Below are 13,823 nucleotides of genomic sequence, written 5' to 3'. Positions count from 1 at the left end.
AAGTTCAATTAGACATGGGATGGCAGCCTGGTTTCACCCTAATGCCATAAAAATATATATGTTCATAGGTTTCTCAGTTCCTCCATAACAGATCGAGGACTCATGGGAGAGATATATTCCCCACCTGGCTTGAGATGAACTCTGTATGAACTGCAAGAGGTGACCAGGGTGAGGGAAGTCTGGGCTACCCCTGCGACCTGAACCCAGATTATAGATGGATGAGACAATAAAGTTTATCTTATCTTGAAAAAAGGAGGTCAAACTTAGAGAAAGCTCTCCATATCATAGCTTGAGTGTGGAGAATGAAGCAATCCTAGAATGAATAAGTTATTTATTTCTATAAATAGATTAAAGACAATTTTTACAATTGACACAGAATTATGAACTTACAAACAGCCTTTGAATGGGCCAAGTCTGATACAGAACCTTCATGAGAACTTCATAGAGGTTGGTGTAACAAAGGTAAATGTGGGCCTGCACCTCAGCAGTGTAAACGTAACATGACTTCCATGCCCACACAGTAAAAAAAAAAAAGTATACACAACATCAGATTTACATCATTAAAAAATTTCACGAGGATCAGCTAATGACAATTTTTCAGCTCTATTTACAAATGCAACAAGTAAAAACTTCTGACTTGCTCTTCATATGTTTAAAGACCTGTGAACATAAGTGTGACTGCAGGTTTTCAACAAAGTTTCTAATGAAAATGAATTAGAATCTAGCTTTAAATACACACTGATTAAAATGAACAAATTGACACTTTTCTGTAGTTAATGTAGTTTGATGTAAATTTCTAAACTTTGGGAGTGATAAGGCTATCTTATCTCAATCAGCTTTGTGATACTGAAATCATAAGCTAATTCAAAAGCGCAAACACCCAATATTAGCTGCATCGACTGTGTGTGTGTGTGTGTGTGGGGGGGGGTGATCTAACATGTTCATTTGCAAATTTACTATAAAATTTGTCAAGAATCTTTAGACTTGCACTTGGCTAACTCTTTATAATCTGGTATTTTTTAATGGAGCACTTTATTAAGTTTACCTGAAAAGATGCTAAAATATTCAAATAGTACTTTAATTATTTGGAAAAACATCAAATCTATCAACACATTATATTTTTCAAGCAGCATTGTGATAAAAAATAACAGACGTGGAACAGTTTGGCACAAGCCCAGCTTGTACATTTATAAAGACGTGCTCTCTTGTAAGGTATATGTTGCATAGCTAAGGCTGTTTTTAGTGGTATGAGCATACGACTGTCAGACTTTAAAAATTTATAAGTGATCATACTATTTTTTTTTTAGTAAGGAAACGGCAGTATCTTAGTTATCAAAAACTGACAAATGGTGATAGAAAATAAATATTTGTTCTCTATTTGTGAAAATACTATATTATTGTGTATTGTCGTTGTGGTCGAAGTAGAAGAGACGTCTCTAAAATACTGATTGGTAAAATGTTCAGTCAAAAAAACCTCGTGGATATTACACCAAACACATGTCAGTCAATGAAAATACCAATACGTTACACATGTGAGCAGATATCATCGCACACTGTACAGTTGTGTATCACAGAGTGATTAATAATGTCAGTCACCGTTTTGTACTCGTCTAGTTTCAGACATGGTGAGATGATTTCTACCTTTTCTGCCAGAAGCTGCTGTTCCCTGTCTTAGCAGGTTCACTCAGGAGTCTTTCTCTTCTCTCTGTGTTTGGCGGTCGGCCCGGCGGCAGCAGGATGTAGTGTGTCCCGCTGGCCTTTCTGCCATCCTTCAAAATCGGAACAATGCAGGGAGAAAACTGGGTTGCAGGTGGCTCACCTGTCATCTGTCTCAGCAACGCCTTGCTGACATATTTGGGGTTAGCAGCAAAACTCTGAGTGGCAGGCATCACTCCATTGATATAAATTGGAAGACTTTTAGGGCTTGGGGTGCGTGGTGGACAGGGTGGGACTAAAGGCACCCTAGGAGGGATTTTGGGAGGTTTGTCTTCATCGGTCCCAGTCTTTGATTTTGGTGGGATGGGGATACGAGGAGGGATTTGTGGCCTGTCAGTGGACCATGATGAGGTGCTGGCGTGTGGTTGGGTGGAAGGACCCGAGCCAAAAAATTGGATTCTAGGTAATAGGTTCTGCTCTGGCCGTTTGGCTCCAAAGGTATCCTCAGCTTCCGACACCACAGGCTGGTTTTCATCTGTCTGGTGACCAAGGCACCAAATGTCGGCCGCAAACCTGCCTCCTCCAAATGTTGGCCGGCCCTCTCTGCTTGGCCAAGAGAATGCCATGGATCCAACGCCAGCATCTCCAGCCCTCAATGAACTCTCTTGGTAGGCATAATTTACTTGGCCAAAGTCTTTGCTGCTGTTCCTGCAGATAGGCTTAGGGCAGCTCTTGGGCAAAAGGGGCCGTCGGTCACTGGTAAAGAACTCAACCTCACTATCAGCTGCTTCATCTGACATAAGCTCCTCGGGGTCTGGCAGAGGTGGCAAGGGTTTGGCCTCCCTCTGATCAACCCCGAACACTGCCTGTCTCTGGGAAGAAGGAACCACCTGGTCTCCCTCAATGGGCAGCAGCATGTTGTCTGATGCTAGGTGGTAGGAATCAGAAAAAAATGGAGGCTGGGAGAGAGAGGGGTTGGCTGCGGAGAGAAAAAGGGGCAAAAAAAGGAAATGTGTTAAAACACACAAAATGCTACTTTTGCTTTTATACTGAGAAAGCAAATTGTTATGTAAGGCTTTGCTATCGCTGTTGTCCCCTCCAGTGCAGAAACAACACTCAGAGGAAGAAACATGGAAAACAACTTGCTGCCCAACCGCCTTATAAAAACGTACTTACTGAAGATACTGTACAGGAAACGGGAGTAAAAACATCCTGAAAACACCAGCTTAACCTATCGCCTTCTTCGTCAAACATCAGCCACAACACCCTGATTAACACGGGAATCGTCATTATCTGCAGGGCAGGCCACAATCTTAACTGAGCTTCCCATAACCTTCTCTGTGGAAACATCCGACGTGCCCCAGACTGCAGGAACAGCTGGTGACTGGGGAGCGATAGCTTCCCCTCCTCCTACACCCCGATCTCTTTCCTCTGGTACACAGCTTAGTACTGTGATGGCAAACTCACTTGCATCCTGTCTAAATACTGTTCTACTAGACAAATGAGGTTTAAAGGTTTTTTTTTTTCTCTAATAAAAAAAAGTGCATAACTTCACCTAATTTAACAAACATAACTCTTCACATCCTTTCAAAATTTCAAAACAATGAAAAAAAAATTGCCAGAATTTCTACAATTTACAGTAATAGCAGATACATACTGATAGTGTTCCTGATACATACGAATTCAAAGCAGAGGAGCTTTGATAAAGTTCATGCATCCATGCTAAATCCGTTTCCTTCATACATGTAACACTAATATCTGAAAAAGACTCACAGTTAAACTCGTTGGCCATTTGCTGTTGCTGTTGAAGCTCCTTCAGGGTTTGCTCTGTGTAAGCCCTCAGGCCAAAGCTCTGCACTCTGCAAAGCAGGACAGGTTGAGAAATCCATACAGAGCTGTGCACGATGGTAAATCATTCCAAATCAGTCTTTATAAGACGAGCCTAACAAATGCATTAACAGGACATATGTTCAGTTGTCCTTTTTCTATTTGCAGTATAAAACAGTAACAAGTTACTGGATTTCTTTTCTGAGCCAGACTCTGTGTCTATGATTGCCAGACACTGTTATTTAGTTTCATATTATCTTGCTATATACATATATTATAATCCTGCATGACTACATGTAGTTGCTCATGCTAACATTTATCCCTTCTCTTATATTTCTCTTTTTTTCCTGGTCAGATTTACATGCTCAACATTTTGCAAAGCTGCCACAGATTCACAGATAATAATAACAGATTATTTACATTTTTTTAAAAAAATTAGTATTAGGACTTGTGTAGTGTTAATTGTACCTGTTCAGGTCATGCTGTCTCCACAAATTATTCTGACTCCTGGCCATGATGTAGAAGAGATCGTGTTCTTATAAGAAGCTCTGTTTGATATCGATCTAAAGCTCCAACACAAGTCAGCTCCGTCAAACCCATCACAGCTTCATTCTAGCCAGTGGTAAGCTGTTGAAGAAACACTGACATTAGAGTGCAAGGGGATTCATCTGGCTATCTTTTACATTCACATCTGGCTTTTGCATTACATCACATCATTCAGGTCACACCTTTGCTGGTGTGAAATGCCCATAAGCAGGGTACAGCTGGATCTCATCACCGTCCATCACACTCAGCTGCACGTTCTTATCTTACCAGGCAAGGCAAAAGGCAGCAAACAATACAAGATAACTGCACATACACAAGCATACAGCATATATTACAGACAGATGGACTACTTCATGAAAATTGTATATAAAGCAAAGTATTTTACATTGAATAAGTAACATATAACAAAGTTCAAAGGATGTAACATTTCATGACATTCTTTATGTTTAGTATGTAGATTTGCAGGATTGTGAAAAACATTCATATCATTCACATTTCAGTGTAGTAAAAGTATCATTACACAACTATATCCAATAGCTTTTTCCTATTCTCAAAAAGGTTATGAAAGCAGGGCAAAAGAAACGTTTACATTTTGAACATATGCCACTTTTCACTAGACGCAGTAAACAAACGACTTGCGATACCCCGCATGTTTTAGGTGAGCCTTGAGGAAACGAGTAACAACAAAAGCCAAGAAAATTGCTTCAGCCTGCTCTCTCAGCCACCATATGTATCCAGTTTAAAGCTATTTGTCTGATGAGCAGGGTATTACACAACCTCTGGGTCAGATGTGGGAGGGCGACAGTACTCCTGCACCCTCCTTCGTCTCTGTGCAACGCTCCAGTATCTGCCCTCACAAAAGGGGCTTATTGTCCAGAATTCCTGTGATGCTGGATGACAAACTCCACCGCTGAGACGGCCCCAAAGCACCGCGATTATAGATGCACTTGAAGGAAAATTTAGTTTAAGTCTGACAGGGTCACAAGCCCTAACCTTGTTAGCCTACTGGCTGAGAACAAAAGTGCACTTAAAAAGTGGCACACTGCGAATGACTAGGAAATGTCTTACTGTTAAAATATTTTAAGGGGTTAAGGTGAGAGAGAATTTTGTGCAGACAGGCAAAGCAATGAAATAAGTACAAAGACTGTACGTGACATCCATGCTGATGATTAAGATTCTCAACTAGCATATATCTATAAAGATGATGACTGTTTCTCCTGATATGATGCACAGCAACTGATATCATTCCAGGGCGATGGACACTTGTATCAGGGCAAAGGTGAAGGTCATCCTGGTTTTTTTTTTTTTTATGATAGATGATGATGTCAACCTTGCTGTTGCGGTTTTGGCTTACGGTCAGATGTGCAGCTCAGGTTAAGCAGACCATCAGACAACTGAAGGAGTTTAAAACTGAGTGGTGCCCCTGTGTCTTCCCAGCAGTGACGCAGCAAAGCACCCAGCTGCATTGACTCAATGACATACCTCTAAATCTTTGTTCTCCCCATATATTGTACTTTACATATTTGTGCTTCTTCTTGCATTGAAAGCAACATTTAGAATTAAAATACAATAAGGCGGACACATACTGTGCTTATGCAATGAAATAAAAAGACCCATTTCACATTAAAATGAAAGCACCACACTGCCTGGAGGGCAACCCAAGGTCTCCATTCTACTATCACTGCAATCTTTCGCTTCAAAGACCTGCTTTGTTTCCTGTCCATGATAACTCCAATGCCGAAGTGGGAAGCAAACAATGCAGAGCATGCAAAGGAAACCCAACTACAAACAAAACAGTGACTCAAGCGTGGATTTGAATATTAATGCTATCCTTAAAACAACCAACTGTGGCGTCATTTCCACCCGTGAGCCTCGGAGATGGAAGACACAGACTAATTATGAATTCTACCGGCAATTACTCAGTGTCCATGAATGGAGCCACTCTCGGGCATGAATGGGCCTTTGTACCACTTTGGTGCACAGCGAAGCAAGCCTGAAAATACAAGTAAACTCTCCCATGAGGTTAGGACTAGAGATACGCCATGGAGACAAGCTGCCACGGCCAAGGTATGAGTCTGTGCCACAAAAAGTCCCCTGCGGGGGGGACTGCGTGTGTTGGCACAGTTGGAAGGACAAGCCAGAGGCTGGAGAAAACAGTTTGTTTAGTACATGCAGGGTCCTTGGTGTGTTGTCCTTGGCAGTCCCCACCTCAACTTTTTTTCAGGCAATAGACCATTCAGTGACCGGGCCTTCTTTAAGCACGAGTTGATTATCCTGATGGCGTGAAGTTTGCACCTTACACACACATACATACACACTAATTAGGTCTGCTAAGCTGTGGGACTAACTACAACACTGCGCGCCACAAAACTAAACAATAAAGCATTTGATTCAATGAGAGAAACCGTTTTAACAACAAGATCCGCAGCCCAAATACAAGTTTATTCACCAAACTAATCTAGGTTCAATGTGTGACTGCAGCTTTCAATTTTTTTTTTCCATTGCACTAACAAACCAGACCTTTAGGTTTATCTGCGTGTACTGATTTTTAATGGGTCACCAGGCGAAGGCCATGCTGTAAATGTGACAGTTTAGTGCAGTTCATTAGATCCTGACATTTCCACTGTTTAACTTCATTCACCTGGGGAATAAAAGAGGCATATGAAAAGATGTTTGTGATGATATTTAACTGAAAAAATGCAGTTTTAGTACTTGCTTTTTACTTACAAAAAATATTTAAAAAAAAAAATAATTAAATAAACGTGTTAAAAATCTTTTGTTGTTACATATCTAATATTGTTACATAATATTATATATGTAACAACCTATCTAATATTGTTACATATCTAATATGTAACAAGATGGTAGGTAGACTTTATAGTCTACTTGCATGTCCGAAATGTTTTGTTTCTAATAAACTAAAGTCTAGATAGTGTGCAGAAAATGAAGATTTTCACATTTTTATAGTTTGAAAAAAGCGCAACTCCACCTGGTCATGGGCCACATCGGCATGTAGTACATTTTCACATCATAACTATTAAACTATATATTTATAGTTTATTTTATTATTATAATTAATTTCCATAACCCTTATTGTCACTTTCTGTTATTGGCCTTTATCGCACTCTATTCTTGATAACACCGAGTTATGTTTAACTCTGGGTCATGCGCTTTTTACTGTAAATTATTTTACATTATATTACTGACGTCACTTTTTTTTTTACACTTTTTGAATGATAGTTGTGAACCAATTTTGACTCCCTCGTTTTGTTTTATTTTTGCGCTTTAAATTATACGAAAACGTCAGACAGACATAGAATTACTGGTTTACTCTTTATCGCCTACTAGTGGGTGAAAATGGAAGTGCCGAGCAGTCCAAGACCTATCCCGCCTCGACGTGACTTCCCTCGGCGGACGCGAGTGAAATCCCTCATTGAGTCAGAAGTACAGTGCGTTCCACTAGATAAATAACTTCCTCTAGCTGGTCTACTCACACAAATGTCCAGCTTACAAAATGCTGTCCACACACATCTGAACTATACAGGCTCTACTCAGAGAACAGACCTCAGTGATTTCTGACCGGCTCTTTTTCTTTTTTTTCGTGACGTCCCAGTGTGGAAAACACTCGTATACACTTAGTAACAGAGTAACATTCACATCACATACAACACAGCATCTGACCGTCCCGTGGTAAAGGCAAAGGCAACAAAAAAGAGCCAATGTTCATCAAACAACTTTTATGAGAACGTGATGAGCCTCACCATGCAAATGCTGCTTATCCGTCACGTACAGCTGGTTTCGTTCGATCGCCCTCAGTCCCAAGCGAGAAATGACACCCGTGAGGCTAAAATCCAGTCTGTCAGTCAACCCTGACCCATGTGCATCGACCCTCCTCTGTCAACAACACTGGGAGGTGAAACTCATTTTGTCAGAGTGACGCGGGTTTCCACATCTCCTTATAAAAGAATTCAACACCCAGAACGCGTTACTGTAACTCCACCCATGGCTGCCTTAAAGGGGAAAAATGCCTGTAATTCTTTTTACATCACTCTACTAGGAAATGCACTGAATACTTTACTAAGTTTACTTTACTATTTGATTTTTAAAATTTTAATTAAATGTATTTTTTGAGTATGTAGTTAGAACCCAATTCTGTCCAACATAGTTTTGACTCTATTAAATGTAACTGATAATCTGAAATTACTTTTCATATTACATTTTTACATACACATGATAATGTTATAAAATATGATTATTTGTTCTCAATTAAACTATACAAATCGTCTCCCTTTGACCAGGAATAACATTGAAATTGTACTTGCGCATTATGCTATCAGCAGTAATTCACGTTTCTCTTACGTTTCATCTCTATACTCCTCTGTACGGTTTTACTCACCTTCCTGAACTCTCAACTGCAGTGTGAATCTAACAAGATGTTGTTAACCTGTCTGCGCAACTTTCAGGTTTCAGGACACCATTCACAAAATCTATTTCCTTACAGTCAGTGGAACTAAGACTCTGTAGAGCTTAAGGATCTATGCTTAAATCTATTAAGCATTTCCCCTCCCATTTTATTACATCGTTTACCCTACACTAAGTATGCCTCAGCAGGTCAAAAAGCAAAAATGTCCTTTATTTTATTTGTTCCCTGTAATGCGTGTACAGGAAATTGCATTTCAAGCAATTGTGGCCTGACTTGTGTGGGAGTCAGAAAGTGTGTGGGTGGATATTGGCGTGTGTACAACATAACACTGATAAAGAGTTACAAGCACTAGATTGGCAGACCAGACATGAAGGATGAGGACTTGTTTTGAAGCCTGCATGTCACAAAAGAGTTGACTGTGTGTGTGTGTTTGTCCTGTGTTTGTCCTCACCCACGCTGAGAGAGGCAGAAGGACAATATGAGAGGCCATTTACCAGAAAATAACAGGGAAGTGAGTGCAGGCTATTCTTGTTTTCACCACAGGGTCCAGACCACACTGAGCTTACAGTCTTCCCCCAGACTGCCATCTGATCTTTTTACTGCAGTGACAGCACAAATAAATCCTTAGGCAAAATGACCCATCAAATATTGTACACTGTATAACCAAATCGTAAAATTGTAAGCCAAGTGACCCTGTAACCTTTCTTTCTTCCCTTGGTGCAGATTGTTGAGTAGTTCCTCTGCTTGTACTACTCCAATAAAGCCCACATACAGTCATATGCGGATTAAGGAGTGCCTTATACCTATATACTGACTGTAAATCACAAACCCATAAAATAAATACGCCACATGTAACGTGCTTACATTGCTGCAATCATCAACCATCCCTCTCCCACTAACGTTAACTTGTTTGCTTAAAGGAATACTCATAGTTTCAACAAATAAGCTGTTATGTATCAACTTTACATTGTGCAATGTGGAATTTCAAAGTGACACAGAGATGTCCAGTCACACCACTGTCATTCAGCTCTAAACCAAGTACACGTTTTGTGTTACAGTTAAGACTGTAAGACTAACAATACCAAACTATATAGAAATTAAATATACCACCTGCTGTCCCTTCAAAATCAAAATCTTAGTCTAATCATCTTTTAATAAATTGCATAAAGATGGCCATGCAAAATTCAAAGTTTTTGCCACTTTTACCAGCAGCTCTGCTCTTGCTTTGCAGTCCTCTGTGGGCGCTTGTGGTGACCCAGGATGCTCAGGGCTGTGGGGGTTTTTGCCAGGGTGGGCCAGTCTCCTACAGGGGAGGTCAAGTCATTTCCTGCTCTGAGAGACCTCCGTCCCTCACAGATGTCAGTGCAGTCAGAAGCCCACCTTCCACATCTGCAGCACTCCACCTCCCAACATCCTTATCAAAAAAGATAAAGAAGACTCCTTATTTTTAATGTTGCAAACATACATATATGTCAGACTTCGAGAGCTGGCCTGACTCAAATGCAGACTGGCAAAAAATGAGCAGGAATACCAGGTGGACTATGATACACATATGTGTGTGTGTGTGTGTGTGTGTGTGTGTGTGTGTGTGTGTGTGTGTGTGTGTGTGTGTGTGTGTGTGTGTGTGTGTGTGTGTGTGTGTATAAAAATCAATTGTTCTGTGGAAAAGAACAGGATTAATGCAAGAATGAGTAAAAAGTACAAGATCATAATAAAACTCATCAAGACTTATGGTTATATTAAACTGATCTATCAGTTCCCCATCTGTCTGAGAATAGAAAACTAAAACGATGAGTGTGTGTGCAGCACAGCGCTTAACAGTGTCTCAAGTTGGAAAAGGAAATGAAGTAGGTAGGTGTTAACATATGTTTTCTATGGTAAATACATTCGTGTAGGTTGATGTGCTGACACGGTGACACAGGGAATTCTCTTATAGAGGAACCAGCTGTGTACAAACATGTAATAGCAATTAGAGCGCCGCTACAGGGCTGCTGTTTTCAAAGTCGCGGTTGACGTGTCTTGTGTTTAGGTTTCACATTCCTTGTTCCAGCGAATCTGTGTTAGAGGTTGTGATAACTACAGGCGCATATGGCGGCCATATTTATGAGCCGTATACTTTAAATATGTGATTGCATAAAACAATGTCCACTTGATGCTGCCATATGTGTAAGAGGTTAAAAATCAAGATTGTTCAGAGATGAGTAAACGATGGGTCACCAGAACTGAAAGAGCGTCGTCATTTAACTCTGGATTCGAGTTGCTGTAATTGAGAAAAAACAGAAAGATATTCTTATGAAATTCTCATATTTAGTGCATTGCACCCCTCTCTTGCCACCTACTGCTTCCTTCAGCCTGATTTGTAATATTTATGTTTGATGCTTTACTTCAAAGTAGACGGACAGTGATTAAGACCTGAATGTTGTGCTGCTGTGTGCAACGCTGTGTGTGATTTGAAACACACACCCCACACCTAGTCCTTGTTTCATTTAATGGCTTTACGGGTAGATCTGACAAGTTGGGAGCTGGGCTCCTCAAATGTCTGTGTGGGCTCACCACCACAGCCTTTGACCACATCTTAGCTTAGTTATCAAAGGAACAACAGTCATCAGGAGGAAGAGGAGGACAGATGGAAGAATCATGCCTCTGCTACCTTTTAATAATGGACAAATCTGGATGTGCACAAAGACTTCTGTGTAATCTAATCTGATGCTAAAGTGCTTTTTAAAAAAAGAATAATAGCAACTGATATTTTCTGTGAATAAAATCCAGCTACAATGGAGCTTAATGGAGAGAGAAATGACACACAAACACACATAAATGAACACAGATTTCTTTAAAACACAGAACAAACAAACAATGAAGCAGCGTAGCTTTTCCCAGAGTACCAGCAGAGAAAAACAAAGCACAGTAAGCAGGCAAACTGATGGAGGAAGTACACCAAGGGATCAAGGGTTAAAGTGATTTAAACGCAGCAACATCAGATGTCATGGTGACAGTTTCAATGAATGGCAGAGATCTGAGCATGAAAGAAGAGCAATTCTTTTCCTAGGATACTGAACTGGACGCCTGGCCAGCTTTTCTACCCATTACATCAGGCCTCAGTGTGGGCAGAGGCTCTGCAAACCCAGCAGGAGGACTTCCGCAGCCCTGTGAAGTCCATCTTCAGTTCATTAAGAGCTTCAGTTGAAATGAGAAAAGGGAACAGAAGGCCGGAGGAGGCTCTGTGTAGAATCCAGATAAAAAGAATACAGAGAGTGCCTTGGACTGATCTTTGACCGTTATTTAACTCATCCGTGGCAGCTTTTCTTGATAAATCACACTTTTGCTGGAGTGGAAAAAAACATTTGCAGGCATCAATGCAAATTAGCTAACAAGGACATTTTGGGTAGAGAGAGGAGACACGAAGGCGCTGTCAATATTTGAATGTTTGCACAGTTTTCGCAACTTGTTCTGAGGTCGAAGTCTTTTTGCACAACTGCGTCATCCCGGGTCATCTTTAGGAGGACGGTGGAAACTAGTCAAATTTGGTCAAATTGTTGTTCTGATTATTTAGTGAGTGTGCGTGTGTGTGTTTGTCCACGTCATGGCTCTATTGAGTAGCAAGGCTGAGAAATGATATACGTATACAACCCACAGTTTTCCCCAGAAAGGCATGGTATGCTCTCTTATAGTCTGTTCCTTTCCCAAAAATTAACTTGGAGTCCTGAGGCAGTTTTCCTTTTTTCCCCCCTCCTCCTCACTGTGTCTCTCCTCCCACTCCAGACCTCCTCCTTTTCTTCTCTCACCTTACTTACGCGCACTCCATCATTTCCTGTTGAGTCACAGTCAGGCTGCACCATGTTTTACATTTTATTAGTCCCCCTTTTTTTTAAACTTTCCTCCTCCACTTCCTTGTTCACAAGATGGCTATCATTTTAAATTGAGGGGAATGAAACACAACGTCGGCCCACAACAGCCTTCCAAGCAGCATTTTGGAAAAGTCAAAGCAGATGTACAAGTCTCTTCCTGGCAACTTGACTGATTCATACAGTAAATGACTTGGAGGATCAAAGGATTATTAGCTCTACAGATAATTCACCACCTCACTTGCCACAACATGTCATCAGTATACAGCATTAATGCCAAAAAAAGTTTCCAGCAGCAATGAAAAACAAAAGATGTAGCCTTAAGAAATTACCTTAAAGCATCAAACTGTCTGTTAATATTGATCACTGAGATGAATTACTTCCTTGGAAATTAAGTCCATATTGCGCCTTGGTATTTGAGTACTTACCCTGGTCATTTGGGAGGAAGTGATGCTGTAGTGAGGTCAGCACTAGTGTTTAACATATTCAGTGCATGCCTGTGTGTTAGGCAGGGTTGAAGGCAGGGCTCTGAGAAATGAAAGGGCTCTGTGGTGGACCGGTTGAGTCATTCAGAAATACAGCTGCTGACTCAGTTTGCAAACTCGTCTCCAGAAGCACGTCGCCAGCCTATGTGGCATTATGTGTGTTTGTGTGCGTCCACCCTGTTCCTTTGAGGGACTAATATCTTGACTATGACATGAAGACAACTCCTCCCAGGTGATCATTGTCACTGTGAAAAAGAGAAGAGGAAAAGGTTATAGTACTAATAAAGGCTTCATTCTTAAAAAACTACAATTGTACTCCTTTATTCACAAACTGCTCAAAGAAAGCAGATTGCATCTAATGGAAAATGAGGCTTTGCTCGAAGGAGTGCCCATCACAGCGCTGCTGTAATCCCCTTTCTGGCACGAGGTCAAAGTTTTTCTGTGATTCAAGCATGTCGTCATCTCTTGAGTTTACTCTACACACCCTTCTTACCACACTAGTCTTACAACTGCCATCGACACAACGTGATCCACTGGAAGTATGGACTGTGGGACATGCTCCAGGATTAGTCATCTTGGATGTGTTGCAAGACCCAGAGCTGGGATGCTGTTGTTGACATTATTATGTTGAGAGGACAATTAAGGACACCTTGCTCCTTAATGGAATGCAATTTCCTGATAACAACTGGAGAGCTATTTTATCTACTATTATATCTATCTATCTGTCTATCTATCTGTCTATCTGTCTATCTATCTATCTACTCTTTTACCCAGCACGCCCCTGCGGGCGGTTTTATCCTTCAAGCTCGGGTCCTCTACCAGAGGCCTGGGAGCTTGAGGGTCCTGCGCAGTATCTTAGCTGTTCCCAGGACTGCATTCTTCTGGACAGAGATCTCCAATGTTGTTCCCGGGATTTGCTGGAGCCACTCGCCTAGCTTGGGAGTCACTGCACCTAGTGCTCCGATTACCACTGGGACCACCGTTACCTTCACCCTCCACATCCTCTCGAGCTCTTCTCTGAGCCCTTGGTATTTCTCAGCT

General features: G+C 41.1%; 1 protein-coding gene across 2 annotated transcripts; it reads right to left on the bottom strand.

Moving 5' to 3' along the window:
• Nucleotides 1-314: 314 nt before the first annotated feature.
• Nucleotides 315-7,994, bottom strand: errfi1b (ERBB receptor feedback inhibitor 1b). Of its 2 annotated transcripts, none has more exons than XM_085443020.1 (4): nucleotides 7,791-7,994; nucleotides 3,952-4,110; nucleotides 3,430-3,515; nucleotides 315-2,635 (listed from the first exon to the last, which is right to left on the bottom strand). In XM_085443020.1, the coding sequence occupies exons 2-4, from the start codon at nucleotides 3,996-3,998 to the stop codon at nucleotides 1,638-1,640; spliced, it is 1,131 nt and encodes a 376-aa protein (XP_085299146.1). In that variant the 5' UTR covers nucleotides 3,999-4,110; nucleotides 7,791-7,994; the 3' UTR covers nucleotides 315-1,637. The 2 variants fall into 2 exon arrangements, with proteins under 2 accessions (XP_085299146.1, XP_085299147.1); XM_085443021.1 differs by lacking the exon at nucleotides 7,791-7,994 and adding an exon at nucleotides 4,212-7,784.
• Between the last annotated feature and the right edge of the window lie 5,829 nt (nucleotides 7,995-13,823).

This window comes from Copadichromis virginalis, linkage group LG20 (genome assembly GCF_057382275.1).
Source record: "Copadichromis virginalis isolate Kocher_CV1m ecotype Utaka linkage group LG20, C_Virginalis_male_GT1.1, whole genome shotgun sequence".
Taxonomy (NCBI): Eukaryota; Metazoa; Chordata; class Actinopteri; order Cichliformes; family Cichlidae; genus Copadichromis; species Copadichromis virginalis.
This window is presented reverse-complemented; position numbering and strand designations above follow the sequence as displayed.